The sequence below is a fragment of the Mobula birostris genome, chromosome 27 (genome assembly GCF_030028105.1).
Source record: "Mobula birostris isolate sMobBir1 chromosome 27, sMobBir1.hap1, whole genome shotgun sequence".
Taxonomy (NCBI): Eukaryota; Metazoa; Chordata; class Chondrichthyes; order Myliobatiformes; family Myliobatidae; genus Mobula; species Mobula birostris.
Window position 1 is genome coordinate 17,649,348 of NC_092396.1, and position 26,745 is coordinate 17,676,092.

General features: G+C 46.0%; 1 protein-coding gene and 1 non-coding gene across 3 annotated transcripts in view; both read left to right on the top strand.

The window, feature by feature from the left end:
* Positions 1 to 26,745, top strand: part of chd5 (chromodomain helicase DNA binding protein 5) — a 99,933-nt gene that overhangs the window by 54,712 nt on the left and 18,476 nt on the right. For both annotated transcript variants that reach the window (XM_072244857.1, XM_072244858.1), the window contains 13 exons: positions 26 to 167; positions 1,906 to 2,037; positions 3,306 to 3,423; positions 5,688 to 5,812; positions 6,986 to 7,214; positions 10,356 to 10,525; positions 11,831 to 12,005; positions 13,931 to 14,017; positions 14,124 to 14,212; positions 16,995 to 17,128; positions 17,474 to 17,618; positions 19,454 to 19,619; positions 26,658 to 26,719. In XM_072244857.1, the coding sequence (XP_072100958.1) occupies positions 26 to 167; positions 1,906 to 2,037; positions 3,306 to 3,423; positions 5,688 to 5,812; positions 6,986 to 7,214; positions 10,356 to 10,525; positions 11,831 to 12,005; positions 13,931 to 14,017; positions 14,124 to 14,212; positions 16,995 to 17,128; positions 17,474 to 17,618; positions 19,454 to 19,619; positions 26,658 to 26,719 (1,774 nt within the window). The remainder of the gene's footprint in view (positions 1 to 25; positions 168 to 1,905; positions 2,038 to 3,305; positions 3,424 to 5,687; positions 5,813 to 6,985; positions 7,215 to 10,355; positions 10,526 to 11,830; positions 12,006 to 13,930; positions 14,018 to 14,123; positions 14,213 to 16,994; positions 17,129 to 17,473; positions 17,619 to 19,453; positions 19,620 to 26,657; positions 26,720 to 26,745) is intronic.
* Positions 3,004 to 3,075, top strand: trnaa-ugc (transfer RNA alanine (anticodon UGC)). Its single transcript has one exon. It is a non-coding gene; the product is annotated as a tRNA-Ala (tRNA).

The window sequence follows — 26,745 nt, forward strand, 5'->3', positions numbered from 1 at the left end:
TGTATGTGTGTGTGTCCGCCCACAGGAAGTATTACAAGTTCATTTTGACCAAAAACTTTGAGGCTCTGAATTCGAAAGGCGGTGGGAACCAGGTATCACTACTGAACATCATGATGGATCTGAAGAAGTGCTGCAACCATCCCTACTTGTTTCCGGTGGCCGCGGTGGTATGTATTGAATGCTGAGAACCTTGCAAAGGGACCCTTCTAGTGGGTACGGTGTTACAATCTCTAATACCAGGTCACTGAGGCAACAGATCTTGTGTTCAAATCAGCTTCACAGAATTGCGTAAATATATTGCTGAAGTATTTGCTTCTTGTATGTTTACTTCATACCAAGTGAGGACCTCTCCTTCCTTTAATTGACTGTGTGGGATTCCTCTGGACACTACGGTTTCCCTAAGAATCAGAACCAGGTTTACCCTATGGGTTAGGGTTAGTGAGTTGTGGGCATCCTCTGTTGATGCTGGAAACATGGTGACACTGGCAGGCATCCAGAGTGTGCCGGTGTCAGTCGTTGACGCAAGTGACATGTTTCATGGTACGTTTCAATGTACGTTTGTACATGGGACAAATAAAGCTAAGCTTTAATTTGCTCCTTTGATGATTACTCCAGTTTGGGTTGCGGGTTCTCATCAGTCGGGCGTGTAATCCAGGTTGACGTTGGTACTGCAGTGGTGAGGGAATGCTGCACAGCTGGAGATGCAGCAACACATGCAACCGCACAGCCTCTGCAAACCAATCTGTATCGCTCTGCCTGACTATTAAGCCCGTCAGAAGCCTAGTGGTCTGTACTCACTGCCTTTATCCCACAGTTTGCCTGGTTTACAGTGATGTAAGTCAGCACTCTGACTTACCTACAGTTGTGCAACTCAGAAGAATCCAGTTTGTGCATTTAGAATCAATTGAGCTGTAGAATGGTGTCACTGAGAAAGCTGAGAATTTCCATCCCTGTGGCTTGGGTTTGCCAATGGTTACTGAGTGAGGGAGTAAATCTCTTGACTTTTCAGTGACCACAATAAGATACAGTTTCTATAAAAAGTATTCACCTCCCACCCCCCCCCCCCAGAAGTTTTCATGTTTTATTGTTTTACAGCATTGAATCACAGTGGATTTAATTTTGGCTGATCAACAGAAGAGACTGTTTCGTGTCAAAGTGAAAACAAATTTCTACAAATTAGTTGAAATTTAATACAATTATTAAACACAAAATGATTGCATAATTACTCACCCCCTTTAAGTCAGTGTTTAGTAGATGTTCCTTTGGCAGCAATTGCAGCCTTGAGTCTGTGTGGATAGGTCTCTTTGCACATCTGGACACTGCAATTTTTCCCCATTTTTGCTCTAGATTTCAGCATTTGAAAACTCTTTGTAAGGCTGCCTGGCTGACTGTCTCCCACAGTTTGCATTGAGGTACTTGCTGTGTATGTAATATAGAGAGAATGGTGGGATGGGTTAGGTTTAGATAATCCAGAAAGCATGAGTTCAAAACTCATCAAGGTACTGACTGGTCTAGGACTTGGCTTGCAAGAGTTTGGTATCAATAAATATGTATTTAATTGTCATAAAGAAAGACAATTGGTTCATTGCTGGGAAAGAAATCCTTGCCCATTGAAGATCCATATATGACTCAAATCGCACAACTATTTGGTTGACAATTACTAGTATGTTGCTTGGTTGGTTCAGGAAGCCTGCCACCATTCTGGAACCTTCCAGCTAATATCCTGGGAATTATTTTAAGAACACATCAATTTGCTAGCAGACAAAGAGCTGTGACTTTGAGCAAAGGTGTGAAGGATTCAGCCTGTAGGGGGCAGCCTTGCCTGGGGTCTGACTGTATGATCTGGCTCATCAGTTGGTAGTCTGCTGACTGAAACCCGCGTAATGGCGTTGTTGGTTTTTATAGGAAGCCCCAGTCTTGCCGAATGGATCGTATGACGGGAATTCACTGGTGAAGTCCTCTGGAAAGCTGATACTCCTGCAAAAGATGTTGAGGAAGCTGCACAGCCAGGGCCACCGAGTGTTGATCTTCTCTCAGGTAGGCAGACGTGAGATGGAACAGGTTCCCAGCAGCTAAAATGATAAATCTCACTGGGGTGCCAGGTTAAATGGCGACACTCATAGAGTCATAGAGCTCAGAAACAGGCCCACCTAGTCCATGCCAAAGTGTTCCGTTGTCCCATCGACCTGCACCAAGACAGCAGCCCTCCGTACCCCTTCTACCCGTGTACTTAACCCAAGCTCCTCTTGAACGTTGCAGTCAACCCCACATCCACCACTTCCACTGGTGGCTCATTCCACACTCATACCGTCCTCCGAATGAAGAAGTTTCCCCTCGTGTTCTGCTTGAATACTTCACCTTTCACCCTTAACCTATGAACTCTAGTTCTAGTCTCACCCAACCTCAGAGGGAAAAAGCCTGCTCATGCTTACCCTAGCTGCACCCCTCAAAATTTTGTATAACTCTGTCAAATCTCCTCTCATTCTCCTATACTCCAGGGGAAAAAAGTACTAACCTATTCGATCCTTGAGGTCCTCAAGTCCTGGGAACATCATGATTAAGCCCACCCTGAACATTTAATTTCCAGCAGTGCTGAATTAGGCTTTAAATTGAATTTTCATTTGCCTTCAGGACTGAGGCATCGCAGGAAGAAAAGCAGAGCAGTGCCCCCTATTGTTCTACTCAATTTTTAATCTGTCTTAAGATTCAGTGTAGGTCAATAAGTTATTTAACTGTCTTTTGAGGATTCTGCTGTGTGTAGGTGTGCAGCGTTATCCACATTACAACTGAAACTACAATGCTAAGGTAATGGTGAGATCTTGCAGATATATCACAGAACAAATATATTAGGGACATTTAAGTGACTCTTAGCTAGGCACATGGCTGAAAAAAAAATCTTGGCGGGCTATGTGGGAGGGAAGAATTAGGAGCTCAATATAACAGTGTGGAGTGATGGGCTTGTTCTGTGGTGTACAGTGTTCTGTGAGAATTTGGTTATGTGTAGGGGATGTAGCTCAGTGGTAGAGCGCATGCTTTGCATGTATGAGGTCCCGGGTTCGATCCCCGGCATCTCCACTCTTTTATCAGAAGTTGATATGTTCTTGGTTAGTGAGGGAGTCCAAGGTTATGCAGGGAGAAGGCAGCAGAATGGGATTGAGAGGGATAATACATCAGCCATGATCAAATTATGGACCATGTCTTATGATCTTATTGGAGAATCTTAGGGTAGATCAGCACATGGGTGAGAGTTTGTATCAGGGCCGTGGGTTCCTGCTATGAATAAATGTTTGCTTTCTGACTGACAGATGACTAAAATGCTGGATCTGTTGGAGGATTTCCTGGAGTACGATGGATATAAATACGAGCGGATAGATGGGAGCATCACTGGCAATCAACGGCAGGAGGCTATCGACCGGTTTAATGGTGAGCAGGAATGGGTGGCCAGTGGGGACCGATTTTACAGTGAAGGCAGCCTTGGTGAGATTGAAATCTCCCTCCTCCACCTAATTCCAGTGACAAAACAGCACAGCTGGGCTCTGTTCCTGGGTCACAGCTGGAATACTGCTTCTGATCGCGGGCTCGTTTAGTTTGAGAAAGATGTTCAGAGATATCCAGTATCTGCAGAATCTCTTGTGAGTGTGATAATGCCGTGAGAGAGATGAGAGGAAAAGATCTAAGTCTAAAAACAAGGAAGGTTACTGAGAAACATCATTAAAATAGTCTCCATCACTGGGAAAAAGCTCAACAGGTCAAGCTGCATTCATCAAAAGAGAAAAAAAGTTAATGATTTGGGTTGAAGACTCATTGTCAGAACTAGAAAGGGTAAGATGTATTTGTTTGGAGCTGTGTGAGATGGGTGAAGGATATAATGGAAACATCTGAGATTGGCCAAACCAGGGTTACAAGTTATTCACAGAGCAAACGGCCTTGCCCTTCAACGATGTTCCTTTTGTCCTATTCATGCCTCCCCAACCTTCTCTGCAATTTAATAGGAATTTGTTTTATCGCACTCCCAGTTCTGAAAACCTAAAATATTGACTCTTTTTCTCCCCATAGAATTTGCCAGTGAATTTCCAGCATTTTCTGTTTGTATTTCAGATTTCCTGTAAATGCAGCGGTTTTTATTTTGTATGCCAAGAGGAAATTAATTATGCAAAGTGCAGGTTGAGATGAGAATTTTTTTTACAGTGTGCTTTCACATGTAAAACACACAGTACTGTGCAAATGTCTTAAAAGGCACATACATATCACATGTTTGCACAGTACTACAGTAGCTTTATGTATTGCATTGTACTGTTGCTGCAAAAAACTAATTTCATGACATGTGAATGATGATAAACCTGATTCTGATTTGGCTCTCTATTGGAGACTGAGAGTGGGAAGGGGGCAGGGAGAGGGGAGTCATGGTTGGGAAAAGGGGAAGGGAGAGGGGAGGGAGTGGGAAGCACCAGAGAGACATTCTGTAATGAACAATAAACCAATTGTTTGGAATTATGTGACCTTGCCTGGCGTATCAGGGCTGGCTGTGTCTGCACCCACATTAACCCCTGCCCCAACACTCCTTCTCTGCCACCTGTCCTGCACCTTCCCTGCAGCGCCCCACCCTTGCTATTCCCGACATCCTTTGCTCCTGCCAGATCTACAAGCTCGCTCTCTGCTCACGCTGACCAATACAGTACTGTGCAAAAGTCTTAGGTTCCCTAGCTATACATGTGTACCTAAGACTTTTGCACAGTACTGTCGTTTTAAGGTGAGAGGAAGAAGTTTTAAATGGGATTCGCTGGGTAAGTTTCTTTTCAAGCACAAAGAGTGGTTGCTATCTGGAATATGCTGCCAAGGTGATGGAATCAGTTATACTCACTATATCTGAGAGATCTTTAGAAGGATACTTAAACAGGGTAAGGCAAGGAAATATATAGACAAAACATGGGCAGAGTTGAGGTGACAGAGCCTGGGCCCGAGAGAGAGCAATGAGTCGATGTTTGGCCAATTTAAGTGCTGGGCCAGATTGGAAAGGTTGGGTACGGGCCAAGTCGAGCAGCAGGGCCTGGCCCGAGAGCATTTGGAAGCAGCAGAGCCCAGGTCCAAGTGCGAGGAACGAGCCAATGTTTGGGCCGATTTAAGCACCGGGCCTGATTGAAAAGGTCAGGGTGTCAGGGCCAGAGGTGAGGCACAGATCGGCATCAGCTCATTGCTTGGTGAGGTTTACTCATCTCTGTACTGAAGTGAGGCTGTGGTCTGCAACTGACAGGTTCCTGAACCGGCTCCAGTGATGACCAGCTTCGTGGCTGTGGGCTCATTTTTGTGAACTTTAGTTCTGAATTTTATTTGCATGATTTATTTTTCTTTACACATCGGGTATCTGACGGTCTTCTTTCTTAATGGGTTCTATTGGGGTTCTAATGGATTCTATTGGGGTTTTTGTAGCTGCCTGTAAGGAGATAAATCTCAAGGTTGTATATAGTATACATACTTTGATAATAAATGTACTTTGAACTTTAATAATTTACTTCTTTGATTAAAAAATTTTTGCCAACTCTTTGAGAACCACCTTAACTGACTTAATGTCCAATATTGAAAAAGTATTTCTGAGAATGCACTTTGCTGTGTGGAGATGAAAAATAAGTACAATTTGCATCAACCGTAGCAAATCAGAATTTCACCCACGTCTGTCTCCTTCCTCGTAGCCCCTGGAGCCCAGCAGTTCTGTTTCCTCCTGTCCACTCGAGCCGGGGGTCTGGGAATTAACTTGGCCACAGCAGACACTGTTGTAATTTACGATTCAGACTGGAACCCCCACAACGACATTCAGGTCAGAACACAATTTGTTGAAGACTTATAGACAGAACTTTTGGGGATTATTTATGAATTAAAAAAAAATCATTGTTGAAATAGTTCTGTAAAACATGATGCTGTGACAACAGGAGTTACTGGCAGGTAACTCAGGAATAGGGTTGGGTAATCTCAACAAGTTCAAACCAAAGAAAGTGGCCAATGAAAAATGCCTGGTTTGGTTTCAAAAGCTCAGTTGCTTTGCTAATATCATTTGTAAATAAGAACTTGCTTGCCCTGCTGTCCAACGCCTGACTTGGGTTCCACAGTACTTGGTCGACCTTTATACTCCAGAACACAAAACGGTTGGTGGTGTTTTGAGCAACACACACAAAAAATGGTGGTGAACGCAGCAGGCCAGGCAGCATCTATAGGAAGAGGTACAGTCGACGTTACGGGCCGAGACCCTTCGTCAGTCCTGAAGGGTCTTGGCCTGAAACGTCGACTGTACCTCTTCCCATAGATGCTGCCTGGCCTGCTGCGTTCACCAGCATTTTTTGTGTGTGTTGCTTGAATTTCCAGCATCTGCAGATTTCCTTGTGTCTGGTGGTGTTTTGACCCATTTCTCAACATCCCTGAGGACAAATTGTTTATAAAAGGTAGTTTTAATTGGTTATTCTTGTTTCATGGTGTTTTTGAGTAGTGTGGGAAAGGGGCTGTGTGTGGAAATGGTTAATAATTTTACCATTAAAGGAACTCATCAGTAAAAATCCCCATCAAGCTAATTCAGCTGCTGTTCAGGAGTTTTAACATCGGTGCCAATCCATCTCCAGTTGATTCATAGTTGCCAGCTCCCTAACCAACTATCCAATTATGTCAAACTGCAACTAGCAGTTCGGGAAATATCTGCTAGCTCAGAGTGAGTGTGGGTGCCTTGCCACTTTCAGCCCATGTTGTATGAATCATTATCTTTACCCGAGTGAGTTTGGTTCCTTGCTGCTCACCTGGCTGCAATGGGGGACTGTTTGGTCAGCCGATTAGCTCACCCTGCCTTTGGTGAGAAGTTTGGAGCCTTCTCTCGGGCAGGTGAGACCTCTCCAGCCTTCCTCCCTTGACCATAAAGCCAGCCAGTTGTAACAGACGTTCTGTCTGTGGGTGAAATGCTCAGCGACGGATTGCAAACGTCGAATCTCACTCAGCCTCTGTACCGTAGGCGTTCAGCAGGGCTCATCGCATTGGCCAGAACAAGAAGGTGATGATCTATCGTTTCGTGACCCGGGCCTCGGTAGAAGAACGCATCACGCAGGTGGCCAAGAAGAAGATGATGCTGACTCACCTGGTGGTGCGGCCTGGATTGGGGTCCAAGTCTGGCTCAATGTCCAAGCAGGAGTTGGATGACATCCTCAAGTTCGGCACGGAGGAACTCTTCAAGGATGATGAAGGTGAGGAGTTGAGGGGTGGGGAGTAGCCACGAAGAAGGACAGATATGTGGAGCGAAAAGATGACATTGCTGGTTTTTTTTCCCTTTTGCTCAACCAATGTTCAGAGGTCTAATTAAGCCTTTTTGTGAAAATGATTTAAAAAAGTAATTTTCACAATTGCTGACAGTCTTAAGAAGGCATACGGTGCATTGGCCTTCATCAACCGTGGGATTGAGTTCAAGAGCCGTGAGGTAATGTTATATAGCGAGTTATATAAGACCTTAGTTAGACCCCACTTGGAGTACTGTGTTCAGTTCTGGTCACTTCACCACAGGAAGGATGCGGATACCATAGAGAGAGCGCAGTGGAGATTTACAAGGATGTTGCCTGGATTGGAGAGCATTCCTTTATGAGAATAGGTTGAGTGAACTCGGCCTTTTCTCCTTGGAGCGATGGAAGATAAGAGGTGACCTGATAGAGGTGTTTAAGATGATGAGAGGCATTGATCGTGTGGCTAGCCAGAGGGTTTTTCCCAGAGCTGAAATGGCTAACACAAGGGGGCATAGTTTTAAAGTGCTTGGAAGTAGATACAAAGTGGGATGCCAGGGTAAGTTTTTCACACAGAGAATGGTGGGTGTGTGGAATGCATTGCCAGTGATGGTTGTAGAGGTGGACACAACAGGGTCTTTTAAGAGACTCTTAGATAGGTACATGGAGCTTAGAAAAATAGAGGGCTATGCGGTGGGGAAATTCTAGGCAGTTTCTGGAGTAGGTTACATGGTCGACACAACATTGTGGGCCGAAGGGCCTGTAATGTGCTGTAGGTTTCTATGTTCTGTGTTCTAAAATCTTGCAGAGAAGGAATGTGAGGCCATCCAACTTCTTCAGAGTACAGTAGAGCATTAACTTGTATGGGATTGATTTAAAAGCTTAGGCTTTCCTGGATGCATTTAAACATAGCATAAAACCTCCTTCGGTGTGCTCAGTGCTAAAACGCTGTATTGTAGTTCAGCCCCAGCCATCTGTCTCAGCTCAGTTTTTCTATCTTGGATGTGAGACATAATGAACTGTAACCTGCAGGGATTTAGATAAAGAACTGAATACAGGATTATGTTGGGTAGCTGGTTTTCAGCTGGCATACACACGATGGGCTGAATGGACCACCAGTATCCCGCGTTTTATGTTTTGTACAGTTCATATCCTTGGCCAAGTGATTAAGGCTTCGGTCTGGTGATCTGAAGGTTGCTAGTTCGAGCCTCAGCTGAGGCAGCATGTTGCGTCCTTGAGCAAGGCACTTAACCACACATTGCTCTGCGACGACACCGGTGCCAAGCTGTATCGGCCCTAGTGCCCTTCCCTTGGACAACATCGGTGGCATGGAGATGGGAGACTTGCAGCATGGGCAACTGCTGGTCTTCCATACAACCTTGGCCAGGCCTGCGCCCTGGAAACCTTCCAAGGCGCAAATCCATGGTCTCACGAGACTGACGGATGCCTGTATCATCCTTGAATACCTTTGTGTGCTGAAAAGGTTGATTAATCTTGAGCCTTAGATCAGGAAAGGTAATTTTCAGTTGCTGCCACGGTTGAAAGTCCCTGTGGCTGAGGTAGCAGTTACAGCTGGGGAAGGTTGTGGTCAGTGTGGTCCTTCTCTGATGGCCCATGACCGGAAAGTGTGTAGAATTTGGACGAGTCCGAATTTCACGACTTACGCCAGTGGTACTAAACCGGATTCTGATTCTCAGTAGCTTCCCAGCACTTGCTGTTGTGGCTGGGTCGAGAAGGAATTAGTGAATGACAATTTGCACCTGTGGAAATGACTTCCAGCCAATCTCTGCCTCCGGCTGAGGTGAAAATGCTGGAGAGCCAAGTGTTGTAGCGCAAGAGGGTGAGAGAGAAACTTGCCAAGGCCGGGCTGGGTTTGGTCAGAGGTTAAGGAGAAGGAACAAGGGAGCGATTATGGTGTCTAAAGATGGAGGATGGGACAAAATATGATTATGGTATTGGGAATTGATATTCTGAGCAAAATGTTAAGAAAGCCAGGTGTGTCTAATAATGGATGAAAAGGCTTAAAGCCATGCTTTTGGGGGTTGTCAGGGAAATTCCACAAATCAGTGGAGATACCATGTTAAACCAGGGCGAATCTGGATTCCTGCCTGTGGAAGGAGACACTTGGGATACAAATTGCAACAAAGGCTCAGCAGCTATATTACTGAGTGCTATATTGTTTTATTAAGAGAGGTTAAGGCGACTGAACTTTTTATATATAGAGTTAGTTGCTTGGGATTGAGATAAGAAGAAATTTAATTCCCCAGGGAATAGTGAAGCTGTCGAGTTCTCTCTCCAAACTGAATTCAAAACAGACCGTTTGATTCTTGGAGGCGAATGGGGATCAAAGGATATGGGTTTGGTACTGGAAGGTGAAGCTGAATTAAAAAAAAAAAAAGCCCCAAGCAGAGCAGGTGTAAAGACCCAAATGACCAACTCCAACCTGTTTCCTGAGGAGAAAAGTTCCTTAAAATAGAAGAAAACTGGCAGTAGAGTGGAATTTTTTAAACGTCTTAAGGGATTTAATGAATACGTTATTGGAGGAGACAACTATTGGTCAAGTTTATCAGGGTTACATTGGTATAATTTTTCTGTACCAAGTTTTTAAAAACATTTACTTGTTAAGGAGAAATGTTCTAGAAATGGTGAAGTAAAAGCAGGAAATTGTTGAGTAGGTGGTAGACATGGTGGTGTGTGGTAACTGGAGCTTTTAGGACTGAAGGTTTTAAAGGGATCTAGAGGAATAAGGTTGTAGGTATATAGTTATATTTATTTATATTTATTCCTCCAACTCTCTTTCATTCCTTTCAATGTATGGATAAATGTGTAAACAATATCAGAGGCATAAGAAGCCTGGGACGGGGTACATTTAAAAGTTTAGATTTTCCCAGATGCATTCAGACACAGAATTAAACCTCTCAGCAATGGAGCAGAAGAGAAAACAAGAAACACGTAGTTTGGGTGATGGTGGAGTTCCCGAGTGAGAGATGCGGTTTCAGGGCTGAAGCAAACACAAGCTGAGCCAGTTACCGTACAGGTTGCTGATACCAAGGTGTTCACCACCGCGGTGCAGAGAAACAGCTGATAATTTGATATATTTTTTTAAACTTCTAGCTGAGAAGGAAGCTGAGGAGATGCGGATGATCCACTACGACGACAGTGCTATCTCCAAGCTTCTCGATCGCAATCAGAACGCAACGGACGATGCTGACATTCAGAATATGAATGAGTACCTCAGCTCCTTCAAAGTAGCCCAGTACGTGGTACGGGAAGAGGACGAACAGGTGACGACATTTTCTCCCAGGGCTCAGGTTAACAGAAGCATGGTTGATTCGGACCATGCAACAGAGCTGGACTATTCAGGGTGGGGAATTTGTAAAGAAACTATCAAGTGATGGGGAACATTTTCTGGCAGAGTGGAGGAGGGTTGGGGGGGGGCGAGGAACCTCTGCAGCTTCCCGCCTGACCCCTGCAATTGATGAATCTTTCTTGTGCTCAATGGATTGTGTTGGAGGGTTGAAAAGGTGGCAGGGTGAAACTGGTGGTGAGGTTGTCATGGTTTCAAGTTGTGCTGAAGTCTTGTACCGAACCCCAGTTTAATAAAAATAAATTACCATTAATGGAACTTGGATTCCCTAAAGACATTTACATATGCTTCATCCTCCTACTCACCTTCTCCCTCACCTGGTCTAACCTACCTCCTTTCCCTCTCCCCACCTGCTTATTGAGGCTTCTTCCCCCTTCCTCTCCAGTCCTGATGAAGGGTCTCCATTCCGAATGTCAACTGTTTCTTCCTGTCCATTGATGCTGCCTCACCTGCTGAGCTCCTCCCGTATTTTGAGTGTGTTGCTCAAGATTTCCAGCATCTGTAGAATCCCTTGTGTTTATCATATGCTTTTTGGTGTGATTTCTTGTTTGTGGGGCACAGTTCGGATTGCAGTGTTACTTTTTTAAAATTTGGTTACCTGTTCTCTCTGACGTGTAAGAGATGCTCTTTGTTGCAATGACATTAATACTCATCGTTACGATGAAGTGCACTTATGGAGTTTACCAGGTGAATACATTCCTCCGTGAAAAATGATCAATGATACAGGTGTGAGTGGCCAGAGCTAATTGCACATGTCGTGGAGGCGTTCAAGACTAAGAGAGCCAAGTACCAGGAGTTGGTAGGGCAGTGCCAGGGACAGAGGTGGAGGGCATGATACCAACCTATAGAGGTGGGGTGTAGAGGTTTTTCTGGCTGCTCGCCCTGCAGAACCTCCTCTCTCCTTGGCATTATGGGGGCTGCAAAATGAAGAGCCATCAGGACCGTCACAGACACTGCTGGGCGAGCCTCCAGGTGGCTGTGGAACAAGAGATGTGACCCGTGGACCCAGTGCTGCTGGGACACAAGCCGGGGCCTCATCAACCCTGGCTGGGACACGTGGCCGAGGGTGTCTGATGTTGAAAGACCTCATGATTCCGGGTTACATCACTGATGAGGTTGTCCCAGTGTGTCCTAGGATGCTTTAAGCTCCCTGCTCTCTGAACGAACCTTTCGCGGATGATTCTTAGTGCAACTGATTTATTGATGATCTTGCAATGTTTAGGAGGAGGTTGAAAGAGAGATCATCAAACAGGAAGAGAATGTGGACCCTGATTATTGGGAGAAGCTTCTTAGGCATCACTATGAGCAGCAACAAGAGGATCTCGCCAGGAATCTGGGCAAAGGGAAGCGCATTCGCAAGCAGGTCAACTACAACGATGCCTCCCAGGAGGACCAAGGTATTTGTGTGGAAACATGGGTCATGCAACAGGGGAAAGAAACACACATGCGCACGCACATACATATACACACACACACACACACACACACACACACACACACACACACACTGTTGGAGGAACTCAGCAGGTCAGGCAGCATCTATGGAAGTGAATGTACAGTCATAGATGCTGCCTGGCTTGCTGAGTTCCTCCAGCATTTTGTGTGCATTGCTTTGGATTTCCAGCAACTGCAGACTTTCTTGTGTTAATGCAATAGGTTATGGTAGCGTGACCAAGTGTTGGCGCGTGGCCAAGTGGTTAAGGCGTCAGTCTAGTGATCTGAAGGTCGCTAGTTCAAGCCTCAGCTGAGGCAGCGTGTTGTGTCCTTGAGCAAGGCACTTAATCACACATTGCTCTGCGACGACACCGGTGCCAAGCTGTATGGGTCCTAGTGCCTTTCCTTTGGACAACATCGGTGTCGTGGAGAGGGGAGACTTGCAGCATGGGCAACTGCTGGTCTTCCATACAACCTTGCCCAGGCCTACGCCGAGAGTAACGGGTGTGTGTGTGTGTGTGTGTGTGTGTGTGTGTAGTAGCTGAAATGACTCCTACCTCAAAATCAGATCCCACTATTGATAGGCGGGATGTTAGTCCATTTTTTAAAAAGTAAATGTGGAATTAGAAGTTGGTATCAGTGACGATAACCACAAAACTATCAGTCTCATTAAAAACCCTCCTGATGTACTGATGACTTTTGGAGAGGGAATCTGACTTCTCTGACCTGTTTGGGCCTAATGTGACCACGAGCCCAGGGCACTGGCACAGCAGGTGAAAGGTGAAACGGAGGCCCCATCTTTTCCCTCTGGTGTTTGAGCCAGGATTTGTGTCTTAAACAACAGAAGTAAACCAGATGATTGTATTACAGTGCAAGAATTTCTTACAACACTGACGTCGTAAAAATACCCCATTGGCTGTAAAGCACTTTGGGATGTCTGAGATTGTGGTGGAAGATTGTATACTGTGTGAAATAAAGGGGGGGGGGGTAAAAGATCACTTGGAATGTAGGCATGTTTGAATTGGGAGGAAAAAACCCTTTCTCCTTTCATTCAGTCTTCAGCCCTCTTGGGGCATGGTAGTGTGGTGGTTAGCGCAACGCTTTACAGTACTAGTGACCCTGGTTTATTCCCACTGCTGTCTGTAATGAGTTTGTACGCTCTCCCTATGGGTTCTCCGGTTTCATCCCTCTGGCCAAAGACGTCGTAGATGGTGGGTTAATTGGTCATTGTGAATTGCCCCATGATTAGGCTAGGGTTAAATCAAGGGTTGCTGGATAGCAGGGCTCAATGGGCCGGAAGGGCCTTTTCCGTGCTGTATCTCAATACGTGAATAAGTAACACTGTTACAGCAACAGCTCTCAGATTGGGTTTCAAATCCTGCCGCTGTCTGTAAGGAATTTGTATGTTTTTCCTCATGACCTCCTGGTGCTCCAGTTTCCTCCCGCATTCCAAAGACATACGGTTAGGATTAGTAAGTTGTGGGAATGCCACACTATGTTCGCTGCCCAGCACCATACTCGCTGATTGATTTGGCATGGCACGGTAGTGCGGTGGTTAGCAAAACACTTTACGGTACAGGCTGCCCAGGTTCAATTCCCGCCACTGTCTGTAAGGAGTTTGTACGTTCTCCCTGTGACCGTGTGGGTTTTCTCCGGGTGCTCTGGTTTCCTCCCACAATCCAAAGGCATACCAGTTGGTAGCTTAATTGGTCATTGTAATTAGTCCCCTGAATAGGCTAGGGTTAATTCAGGGATTGCTGGGTGGCGTGGAATCGAAGGGTCAGAACGGCCTATTCTGTGCTGTATCTCAAATAAATAACCGAGATTTGACGGTTTTGATGTACACGTGACAGATAAAGCTGATATTTTTCTCTTCTCTATTTCTCAGAGTGGCAGGATGACCTATCAGACAACCAGTCGGAGTACTCCGTGGGCTCCGAGGATGAGGATGAAGACTTTGAAGAGAAGCTGGAAGGTGAGGGCTTTGCGATGGCTCCCCCTTCTAATTCAGGGCAGTAGTTTCATCTTAAAACTGTGAGTTCTGTTTCCAAAACTTAAATCCCAATATCTTTGTTTTCCAGCTGGGAGACGACAATCACGGAGGCAACTTAAGAATGAGAGGGACAAACCCCTCCCACCCTTACTAGCTCGAGTTGGTGGGAATATTGAGGTAAAATGGCTTCCTATTCCTTTCTATCAACCTCCAACCAGAATCATTTTCAGGGGGGGTGAGCAAGAGGATTTCGATGCAGAGTAAAACCTCAACGCTGGCCCTTCAAACCCTGCCAGAGCAGATAAAGATGGGGTTAGATACCATTTGTAGTGTTCCCTGCATCAAACATCCCAGGTCAAATATCGTATTGTACAGTAAAGTCTTTCTCCAATTCAAACTCATCATATGGATAGTGTGGATTAGACACGTCATAAAGCACTCTCTGTACCAGGGATGTCAAACCTTTTAGGGAGAAGGTGCACAAATTGGCAAATTTTAACCTTTAAAAAAATTCTGTTGCATCCTATTGGTAACTTTGAGCAGAAATGATCATTGATTAATGAATTAATAACAATAATTATGGACTTTTTAAAAGGAAAAATGATGAATACTTTTGCTCATTGACGTATTCACAGTTTTACTATTAATATAAGTACTGTATAAATGAAGCATTTCAGAAAACCAGTTCAAAATTATTTATATAAGTCATATAAAAAGACAATTGCAAAGAAACACAATTTCTAACGTGTATTGGTATATTCTCCAAATACTGATGTGTACACCTGGTCTGCGAAGACCTCAAAATGTATTATCGAATGTCATCTGTTGTTGCAACTGTCTAGCTGCTGTCAGACTAGTGTGAAAAGTTTCCTGTGAAAACATCTTACTAATCCTGGGTTGTTTTAAAAAAAACATTTGCTGCTCCTTTTGATAGTAAACATAATTGTTATGTATTTTTTTTATTATGGGTGGGGTTTAAAGAATCGAGGGGCAGTACTGCATGCTGTGTGCCAACAAAATTTTGTGCGTGCCACTGTGGGCACACGTGCCATAGGTTTGCCATCCTTGTTTCATGCTGTCGCATCAAATGCTCCCGGGACACGTACAGGGTAGATTGTTACAGAATAAAGCTTCTGCCACAATAGATATTGTCCTATTAAATCAGTCCCAACAGACGTTTTATGGGAGAATCTTGGAACCCAGTTCTGTTGACTTTTAAGCTGCTTTTGAACTAATACTGATGAATGGATGTGATGACTCTGGAGAGGGAGACGAGGAGATTCACCAGGGGCTGGCTTGTCCTGGTGATGAGGAGAGACCGATTTGGCTGGGTTTGTTTTCCTTGGACTGGAGAAGGCTGGAGGGGTCCTAGGAAAGGTGAATGAAGTTGAGGGGTATAGGGTAGTCAGTAGTAAAGCTCCCTTCAGCAGAGTCGTCTGTAATCAGGAGACATAGCTGGGGTAAGGTAATGAGTGAGAGATTTAGAGGGGACTTAAGGGAAGGATTTTTTTCACTCAGGGTGTTGGGATTTTGGAACGCAATATCTGAGTGGGTGATGGCAGCAAAAACTCTTACAACACTTCAGAAGTATCTGGAGCAGGTGTTCCCAACTTGGGGTCCATGGGCTCCTTGCTTCATGGTAGGGGTCCATAGCATAAAAAAGATTGGGAGCCCCTGGCCCAGAGAAACATTTCAATAGGCAAGGAGATGGAGGCTACAGACCAAACACTGGTAAATGGGAATAGGATAAATGGGTACTTGTTGGGGTGAAAGTTCTGTGAGATGGAGTCAAAGTTCGGCTCAGCTGTGTTCCTTACTGTGACCCTCTCCATCACTTCTCTTATCCGAGACACTCCCCCAACTGAGAGGCCCCAGCCCAGGCAACGTCCTGTGGGGTAGGGAGGAGGAGGGGGGTGGGTGAATGTGATTAGATGGGTAGATTAGAAGGACAAAACCAGCTGATCCATGCAGTGATGTGGGGAGCATTGGTATGAGACAGTTCTCCCACCCACAGGCAAATTCAAGTTCGAAATTGTCTGTTGTCATTCTTCAGTGTGCGAGTGTAAAGGACAACATGAGTGTTATTCCAGATCAAAATAAAAACCACAATAAGCAAAAAGAACACAAAAAGCACAATAAATATAAATATAAAAGCAATCTGATAAAATACTATATACAAGTAATTATTATACATAGACTGATCGTATGTTCATAAAAGAGACATTGGTGATATGTATGCAGTGGTGGTGAGGTGGATTAATAGCTGGAGGTGTTAATTAGCCTGATTGATGAGGAAGACTGATCAACACCCCCACCCACTAACATACCCCACCGCCACTTCTTTATCATTTACTGTCAGAGTTACCTTACGTACAGGCTCTCCTGTGCCTAGCGTCATTTTATGGACACACGGTTAATCTATGTATATAAGCTATCTTGTATATTGTATTTATTGTACATTTTTAATTATGGTGTTCTTTTTTCTGATTGTGGATTTTTTTTGTGCTGCCTTTCAGATCTGGAGTAACAATGATTTCATTTTCATTTAAGTACTTAAGTATTTAAAATTCTAAAATTCTTTGGATTTGAACCAAGGTTATTCACAAAACTGTTGTTTTGGTATTGTTTCCCTTTTACAAGACACTTTGCTTCAGTTAATCCAAAGAACATCCCATAAATCTGGATTACACTGTCATCAGCTAAATCCCTACTCTCAGCAGGAAAAACTTTCACTAATTTAAAGGAATGATAAAAGCATCGTTGGTTTGGTTATAATACTAATATGGAAATGTTACTGGTTCCATCAAAGAGGGAGAAGAGACACCAGTGATGTCTATGACGATGTGATAGTGTGGGCAGCCTGCTCCGGATATTGGAAGTTCACAGGGGCCGGGGTTCAGTGATGTAAAGTAAAGATTCTGACCTCCCTCCCCTGACGGTTAATCCTGTCTGTGTTTAGGTTCTTGGATTCAATGCTCGCCAGCGGAAAGCCTTTGTCAATGCCATCATGCGCTGGGGGATGCCACCGCAAGATGCTTTCAATTCACACTGGCTGGTGCGAGATCTCCGGGGGAAGAGTGAGAAGGAGTTCCGGTATGTTTAAATTAAAACAGACTAGTGGCTAAATGTTTCAGGTTCCCCTCGCCCTCTTCCTTTACTCCCTGGTACCATTCCCTCAGCTTCTTGTATGTACAGTTCTTCTACTCACCTAGAAACACCTTCTATCTTCTTGGGCTCCTCTTCCACACCCTCTAAATCCAGCCCCCAGGAAGGTGTGGTTAGGAGGCAAAGTGCTTCACTGCTCTTGAGCTACAAATCAGCTTACTGACCTCCCGCTCCCTCATATTTAAAGGGAGTTTTTGGTCACTAAATTTCTCTTTTTTAATAGTACAGTGTCTCCAGTCTTGGGTTTAAACTGGCCTACTGTTCCCTCCCCAGAGCCTACGTCTCGTTGTTTATGAGACACTTGTGTGAACCGGGTGCAGACGGATCCGAGACCTTCGCAGACGGTGTGCCCCGTGAAGGGTTGTCCCGGCAACATGTGCTCACCAGGATAGGCGTGATGTCACTGGTCAGGAAGAAGGTGAGTGTGGGCAGTCTTGTAGCTCGTCGTCACCCGTGCTAGGCGCAGTGTTTTAACGCATTGATGTGCTGTCGCAGGGCGAGTGGAAACGCCAGCTGTTTGTGCCCTGGGATCTCCCCTCACCCAAGCTCAGGTATGAACATTGACGGGAGTGTTTCAGGATTGAATGTTTGTAGTAACTGAGATGGGGGAGAGAGGCAATACCCATGGGGAGACTGTGAAGTCACCCCTACCCATTGATGTTGGGGTACATTCACGAGGATATCAGGGGTTTGAGTTGGAAGAAGAATGGTAGGAAGAATGGTACTATTAATCACTGGGTTATATTTCCTGGTCTGAAGGATTTTTCACAGCCAGAGCATATCCCAAAATGCTTTACTACTGTTGCAGTACATTTACAGGGCCCTCACTGTTGTAATGGAGCTTGTGGGAGCCATGTTGTTTGGGTACTTAGACAATTCACTGAAGTGCAATAAGTTCAAAAAAAAATTGCTATGTGGCAAGCATTGGCCACACAATCTGGTCTTTTCAGACAATGCTGTGGTGTTTTCTACATCTGTCAGTGAGGTCTTGTCTGATGCACTTCAGATATGGTGAAGCCATTAAGAGCAAGGACTGAATTCTACTTGTGCTAAACACAATCCTAGCAACAAGAGGCCAAGATACTTTGAGGGTCAGAATCAGTGACTTATGTCTTAAAATCTGTTGTTTTATGCCAGTAGACCAGTGCAAGGCATAAAAAAAAACTATTATATGTTACAATAAGTAGTGCAAAAGTAGAATAGTGAGGTAGTGTCCCCAGACCATCTGATGGCAGAGGGGAAGAAGCTGTTCCTAAGATGTTTATAGTGAGGCTTCAGGCTTAGCAATATCACTTGTATAAGAAATTGCTGTGAATATTGGAGTTGAAATAAAAGCAGGAAATGTGGGGATGTTCACCAACTTGGGTAATGTTGAGATTACATGATGCTTTGTACCATTTAAAAATTTTCAATTGAAGCAAGCGAACTAGTTGGGACCAGTAGAATGGGCAGCAGTGCTGCCCACTAGTGGGCAATTTAAGTATCAGCAGGACATGCCACAAATTGTCCTTGTGATCATGAATGGACTTGAAACCAATTACTGTTATGGCTCTGGTTAATAAGGAGACATACAAATTTATATCTCACAAAAAATAAAGTACAGGCTTGGCTGATAAAGTAGAGAAAGGTTAATGTCGGCATTCCGATACAGAACTGTTTTCATGATGATTTTCTTTTAAGGTTTGTCCATTTAATGGTGGAGAATACGTTTTAGTAGTTAATGGCAATTTCAAATATTCCATGGACTGGACGAGGGCAAAGAGTTTTCTGCACTTTCCCATGTAAAGGTACAACACAAATACAGAAAAAAAGCTCCTGCACCAGGGGTTCCCAGCTTGGGATCCACGGAGCCCTCCATTAATGGTAGGGGTCAGGCATGAAAATGGTTGGAAAGCCCTGCTCCGTACCTTTCGGTAGAACTCTTCCCAGGAGGGATACAGTACTGGTTCGTGGGAGATCAAGGCTGTACTTGTAATGTCCTGTAAAACATGCCCAGAGCATGTGCACCGTAGGTTGTCCGGCAGGTCGAATGATGTTCCCTCCTTGTTGCATGGTGACAGTTTCTCAGTGAGATTGATAGCTGAAGTTCAACTGAGCTAGATAAGCAGTTCCCTAACTTGTTTCATAGCCTTATCTTTGAGGGAACTGATTTGAGTCTTGACTTTTCCACTACCCAGACCTATTTTGCACCAGTTTTTTTTTCCCCTGATTTGAGTTGTCACTGAAATGATCTCTCTGGAAAATCAATCCAAGGTGCAGGAGTTTGAATACATCAACGGGAGGTACAGCACGCCGGAGATGGTGCCCGAGAACATGGAGAGCAAGAAGCCCATTGACTGCACGTCGTCTGATGCCAGCACCCCTGTTGCTGCCAGCCCTGCCTGCCCTCTGCCTGGTGTACCAGCTCACAGCTCTACCGGTGCGTTCCACTTGGTCAGAATTCAAATGCCACTGTTTGCCTGTCTAACGGTTGCGTGTAAGGAGCTGTTGGGTGACTGGTGGGCTAATGTGTTTCTGGGTGATAACAACAAGGGTAAGCTTGTGCCTCAGACTTGTCTGTTGACTTGAACTCTCCTGTCTTTGTCAATCTATGTCTCATCAGCTGTAGCTGGAGAATCAACTGCCCACTGTCACCCTCTGGTCATGCCCTAGTCTCCGTCAACTTTCTCCCTTCATGCAGCCCCTCAAAAGCAGCGTCCACACCACATTGCTAGCTGTGTGTGCTTGAGTGTACACAGCTCAACTCCTGAAGCATCGCTCGATTCCTGTACTGTCCAGCGTACAGGAGTTTCCTCCTCGAAATAATGAAGAACCTGTTCAGTCCCTATTATGTTCCAAAAGTTCAAAGTAAATTTATAATCAATGTACATAAATGTCACCACTTGCAACCCTTGCAGGCATTCACAGTAAATACAACGAAACTCAATAGAAGCAACAAAAAACCTCACCTGACAAAGACGGACAGACAACCAGAGTGCAAAAGACAACACACTGTGTAAATACAAAAAGAAAGAAAAAACAAAATAATAATAAATAAGCAATTAACATCAAGAACATGAGTTGAAGAGACCTTGAAAGTGACTCCATAGGTTGAGGGAACATTTCAGTGATGGGGCGAATGGAGTTGTCCCCTCTGGTTCAAGAGCCTGATGGTTGAGGGGTAATAGGTGTTCCTGAACCTGGTGGTGTGAGTCCTGAGGCTCCTGAACCTTCATCCTGATGGCAGCAGCGAGAAGAGAGCACGACGCGGGTGGTGGAGGTCCCTGATGACGGATGCTGCTCTCTTGCGAAGGTGCTCTTTGTTATCTGCTCGTTGCTGGGGTGGGCTTTACCTGTGATGGTCTGGGCTCTATCCACTACTTTTTGTAGGCTTTCCCGTTCAAGGGCATTGGTGTTTCCAAACCAGACTCTGATGCAACCAGTCAGTACATCTCTGAACTGCACAAGTTCGTCAAAGTTTTAAGTGTCATGGCAAATCTTTGCAAACTTTTAAGAAAGTACAAGCACCGCCATGCCTTCTTTATATTGGCACTTACATGCTGGACCCAGAATAGATCCTCTGAAATGATAATGCCATGGAATTTAAAGTTGCTGACGTTCTCCACCCTGTTGAGGGCTGGCTTCATGGACCTCTGATTTCTTCTTCCTGTAGTCAATAAACAGCTCTTTGCTTTTGCTGACACTGAGTGAGAGGTGGTTGTGAATAGGACCATAAGATATGGGAGCAGAATTGGGCCATTTGGCCCATCGAGTCTGCTCCGCCATTTCATTATGGCTGATCCATTTCCCTCTCAGCCCCAATCTCCTGCCCTTCTCCCCGTATCCCTTTGTGCCCTGACCAGTCAAGGATCTATCAGCCTTTGCCTTAAATATACATACAGACTTGGAATTCACAGCTGCCTGTATCAAAGAGTTCCACAGATTCACCAACCTCTGGCTAAAGAAATACCTCCTCGTCTGCGTTCTAAAAGGACGCCCCTCTATTTTGAGTCTGTGTCCCCGGCCTTAGATTCTCCCACCACAGGAAACATTCTTTCCACATCCACTCTGCCAAGGCCTTTTACCATTTGATAGGTTTCAGTGAGGTCACCCCTCAAATGAACATTTGCACTCTTCCTCCTGCATGCTGATTCGTTACTGCTTTTGATTGAGTTTCTGGCTTGGCTTGCGGTAGTAATGACAAGGATTCTAAGTAAGCACTGACTTTTTAATGGTTCCTTTTTGACACCAAAAACAATTATGTCAGTTTTCTCTTTGTTTAACTGGAGGAAATTTTGGCTCATCCAATCAGTGATTTGTTCAATACAGTTTTTTAGTGATTGTACGTGACCATAGTCACTTGAGGACACTTATGTAAATCTGAGTGTCGTCCTCAAATATTACTGAATTATTAAAAACACAACACTTCCTCACAGGTTTAAACTGCAGACTGGATCCGAACATGTGTCCCTTGGACCTGCTGACCTACACTGAACCCGTTTAAGCACTGTCACAGTTTTTTAAGAAAAATTTGTTCTTTTACTCAAATTCCTTCAAGATCTCACATGTCTCAGGCTTTCTCCAATCTCACGGTGCTCTGAGATGTTTGTGCTGCTCCACATTTGAACTCCTGCTCATCTCCTCTTTCCTTCCCTGCACTTCTGGCTCCTGCTAGGACGACCAGCACGGATCACACTCACCTGCCCATCACCTCACCCTGGTCTCCTTCCTCCACCCTTTTCTTCCGTGGTTCAGTCTCCTGTCCAATCAGATTCCTCCTCCTTTTCCGCCTATCACCTCCCAGCTTCTTACTTAACCCCCCCTTTCCCCACCCACTGACTTTCCCCTTCTCCTGGTTTCACCTATCACCTGCCAGCTTGTACTCTAACCCATTCCCCCCACTTCTTATTCTGGTTTCTGCCCCTTTTCTTTCCAGTCCCGATGAAGGGTCTCGGCCCGAAACGTCAGCTGTTTAGTCCCTTATATAGAAGTTGCCTGACCTGCTGAGTTCCTCCAGCATTTTGTGTGTGTTGTCTTGGGTCTTGATCCCTGCACCTGCTGCCTCTGTATCTTCCATCCTGTAGGAAGTTGCTTACACCTTCCTTGACCAGGATTATGGGAGGTTGCTGTACTCTCTCAGTCATGGCCCAGTGTCAAATGTTTCCCCTGTCACTGAGTTAAGGATGCCGTACAAGGAAAGGAGGATTTGGGAAACTTGTTCTCATTTGTCAGAACTGATCCTTGCCCTGAAGCAACACGCATAAAAGTTGCTGGTGAACGCAGCAGGCCAGGCAGCATCTCTAGGAAGAGGTACAGTCGACGTTTCAGGCCGAGACCCTTCGTCAGGACTAACTGAAGGAAGAGTGAGTAAGGGATTTGAAAGTTGGAGGGGGAGGGGGAGATCCAAAATGATAGGAGAAGACAGGAGGGGGAGGGATAGAGCCAAGAGCTGGACAGGTGATAGGCAAAAGGGATACGAGAGGGTAATAGGACAGCAGGTCCGGGAAGAAAGACGAAGGGGGGGGGAACCAGAGTATGGGCATATTCAGAGGGACAGAGGGAGAAAAAGGAGAGTGAGAGAAAGAATGTGTGTATAAAAATAAGTAACAGATGGGGTACGAGGGGGAGGTGGGGCATTAGCAGAAGTTAGAGAAGTCAATGTTCATGCCATCAGGTTGGAGGCTACCCAGACGGAATATAAGGTGTTGTTCCTCCAACCTGAGTGTGGCTTCATCTTTACAGTAGAGGAGGCCGTGGATGGACATGTCCGATTGGGAATGGGATGTGGAATTAAAATATGTGGCCACTGGGAGATCCTGCTTTCTCTGGCGGATAGAGCGTAGGTGTTCAGCAAAGCGATCTCCCAGTCTGCGTCGGGTCTCGCCAATATATAAAAGGCCACATCGGGAGCACCGGACGCAGTATATCACCCCAGCCGACTCACAGGTGAAGTGTTGCCTCACCTGGAAGGACTGTTTGGGGCCCTGAATGGTGGTAAGGGAGGAAGTGTAAGGGCATGTGTAGCACTTGTTCCGCTTACACGGATAAGTGTCAGGAGGGAGATCAGTGGGGAGGGATGGGGGGGACGAATGGACAAGGGAGTTGCGTAGGGAGCGATCTCTGTGGAATGCGGGGGGTGGGGAGGGAAAGATGTGCTTAGTGGTGGGATCCCGTTGGAGGTGGCGGAAGTTACAGAGAATAATATGTTGGACCCGGAGACTGGTGGGGTGGTAGGTGAGGACAAGGGGAACCCTATTCCTAGTGGGGTGGCGGGAGGATGGAGTGAGAGCAGATGTACGTGAAATGGGGGAGATGCGTTTAAGAGCAGAGTTGATAGTGGAGGAAGGGAAGCCCCTTTCTTTAAAAAAAGAAGACATCTCCCTCGTCCTAGAATGAAAAGCCTCATCCTGAGAGCAGATGCGGCGGAGACGGAGGAATTGCGAGAAGGGGATGGCATTTTTGCAAGAGATAGGGTGAGAAGAGGAATAGTTCAGATAGCTGTGAGAGTCAGTAGGCTTATAGTAGACATCAGTAGATAAGCTGTCTCCAGAGACAGAGACAGAAAGATCTAGAAAGGGGAGGGAGGTGTCGGAAATGGACCAGGTAAACTTGAGGGCAGGGTGAAAGCTGGAGGCAAAGTTAATAAAGTCAACGAGCTCTGCATGCGTGCAGGAAGCAGCGCCAATGCAGTCGTCGATGTAGCGAAGGAAAAGTGGGGGACAGATACCAGAATAGGCACGGAACATAGATTGTTCCACAAAGCCAACAAAAAGGCAGGCATAGCTAGAACCCATACGGGTGCCCATAGCTACACCTTTAGTTTGGAGGAAGTGGGAGGAGCCAAAGGAGAAATTATTAAGAGTAAGGACTAATTCCGCTAGACGGAGCAGAGAGGTGGTAGAGGGGAACTGATTAGGTCTGATGGCATGAACATCGACTTCTCTAACTTCTGCTAATGCCCCACCTCCCCCTGGTACCCCATCTGTTACTTATTTTTATACACACATTCTTTCTCTCACTCTCCTTTTTCTCCCTCTGTCCCTCTGAATATACCCCTTGCCCATCCTCTGGGTCCCCCCCCCCCCTTGTCTTTCTTCCCGGACCTCCTGTCCCATGATCCTCTCATATCCCTTTTGCCTATCACCTGTCCAGCTCTTGGCTCTATCCCTCCCCCTCCTGTCTTCTCCTATCATTTTGGATCTCCCCCTCCCCCTCCCACTTTCAAATCTCTTACTAACTCTTCCTTCAGTTAGTCCTGACAAAGGGTCTCGGCCTGAAACGTCGACTGCACCTCTTCCTACAGATGCTGCCTGGCCTGCTGCGTTCACCAGCAACTTTTATGTGTATTGCTTGAATTTCCAGCATCTGCAGAATTCCTGTTCCTTGCCCTGAACCTCCCTTTTGGCTGCTCCTACTTTCTCCAGATTTGAGGGGTTGCCATGGATACCCGCATGGCCCCACCTATGCCTGTTTCTTCGTTGGTTATGTCCATGTTCCAAGCCTTCCCCAGTAACACTCCCTAACTCTTCTTCTGCTACACTGATGACCGCATTGGTGCTGCTTCCTGCACCCATGCTGAGCTCGTGAGCTTCATCCACTTTGCCTCCAACTTCCACCCCTGCCCTCCAATTCACTTGGTCCATTTCCGACACTTCCCTCCCCTTTTGCAATCACTCTGTCTCCATCTCTGGAGATAAACTGCCAACTGACATCTTTTATAAGCCTTCCCGATTCCCATGGCCACCTTGACTATTCCCTTCCCACCCTGTCTGCTGTTAAAATAAAATACAATTCCCTTTTCTCAGTTTCTTTTCCTCCACCAGATCTGTTCCCAGGACGCAGCTTTCCTTTCCATGTCATCCGAGATGTCCTCCTCCTTTAAAGAACGGGGTTTCCCTTCCTCCACCATTGATGCTGCCCTCACCTGCATCTCCTCTAATTTCCAAATATCCACACTCGGCTCATCTTCCTGCCACCTTAACAGCGATGAGTTCTTCTTGTCCTCACCTACCACCCCATGAGTCTCTGCATCCAATACATCATGCCCTGCAATCCTCCATCTCCAAAGGAATCCTACCACCAAACATATCTTCACCCCCGTCCGCCCCCGGCTCTTTCTGCACGGATTGCTCCCTCTGCCATCCCCTTGTCCATTTGTCCTCCCCCACTAATCACCCACCCGGCACTTATCCCTGCAAAGTGCTACACCTGCCCATTCACTTCCTTCCTCCTCTCCATTCAGAGCCCCAAACGAACCTTACAGCAGAGGCAACACTTCACCTGTGAATCTGCAGGGCTTGTCTATTGTGTCCGGTGCCCCCGATGTGGTCTCCTCTACGTTGGTGAGACCCCTGTCGTAAACTGGGGGACCGCTTCGTCGGGTACCTCCACTCGATCTGCCAAAAGCAGAACTCCCTGGCGGCCAAAACATTTTAATTCCCATTCCCATTCCGGTTCCCTCTTGTAGATCCGGGGCCTCCTCTTGAGCCAAGATGAGGCCATCTTCAGGGTGGAGGAGCAACACCTTATATTCTGTCTGGCTAGCCTCCAACCTGATGACATGAATATCGATTTCTCTTTACTGTTTAAAAAAAAATCCCTCCCCCTCATCTCTTCTTCTACTCCCCACTCCAGCCTCTTACCTCTGCTCATCTGCCTATCACCTCTCACTGGCTCCCCTCCTCCTTCCCTTTCTCTCATGGTCCACTCTTCTCTTCTGTCGGATTCCTCCTTCCTCTCCTGCCCTGTACCTTTCCAACCCACCTGGCTTCACCTATCACCTCCCAGCCAGCCTCCTTCCCCTCTCCCCTCACCTTTTTATTCCAGTGTCCTCCCCCTTCCTTTCCAGTCCTGATGAAGGGTCTCGGCCTGAAAAGCTGACTGTTCATTCATTTCCATAGCTGCTGCCCGACCTGCTGAGTTCCAGCATTCGGTGTGTGCTGTTGCTTTGGGAAAGGAGGGACAAGGCTGGCATGTGAAGGGTTTGCTGGAGAACGATGGCGAGCATCTGCCCGTCTTGCTTTCGCTCCAGCAGACTGAGCTGCTGACCGGATGAGACGTCAAACTCTCCGTGTTTTCCACAAGTGTTGACATGGATTGTGTGCCTGCTGCCGTGCTCCTTTTGGGAAGTCGGGAAGCCAATCCATTGTGCAGGCCTCCAGTTTGGGGTTTGGTTTGAGCCCATAATCTTCAGGCAGAGAATTAGTGCAGAGTTCAACGTGTCTATTATGTGCAGTGGCCAAGAGCCTCGACTGGAGGGAGTCTCAGCAGTGGGTGAAGGGGAGCTGCAAACACACACTACTGTCGTGGTACTTCTGAAGCAAGATCAATAGATCAACCCTCGGCCAGGAGGCTTGGCCATCGTCTTGTCGCTGGGTCTGTGACACCTTGCTTCCAGTGTGGGTGGGGGGGGCGGTGGTGGGGTCGAAGCTTCAGGTGGCAAAGGTAATCTGACCAAAGCTATTCCTTTTCCTCTTAGAGAAGAATGGCTGCTGTGCGGAAGTGATGGATGACAGCGAGAGGGAAAAGGAGGAGTGTGAGGCAAGTATTGCTGGGGTGCGAGCGAG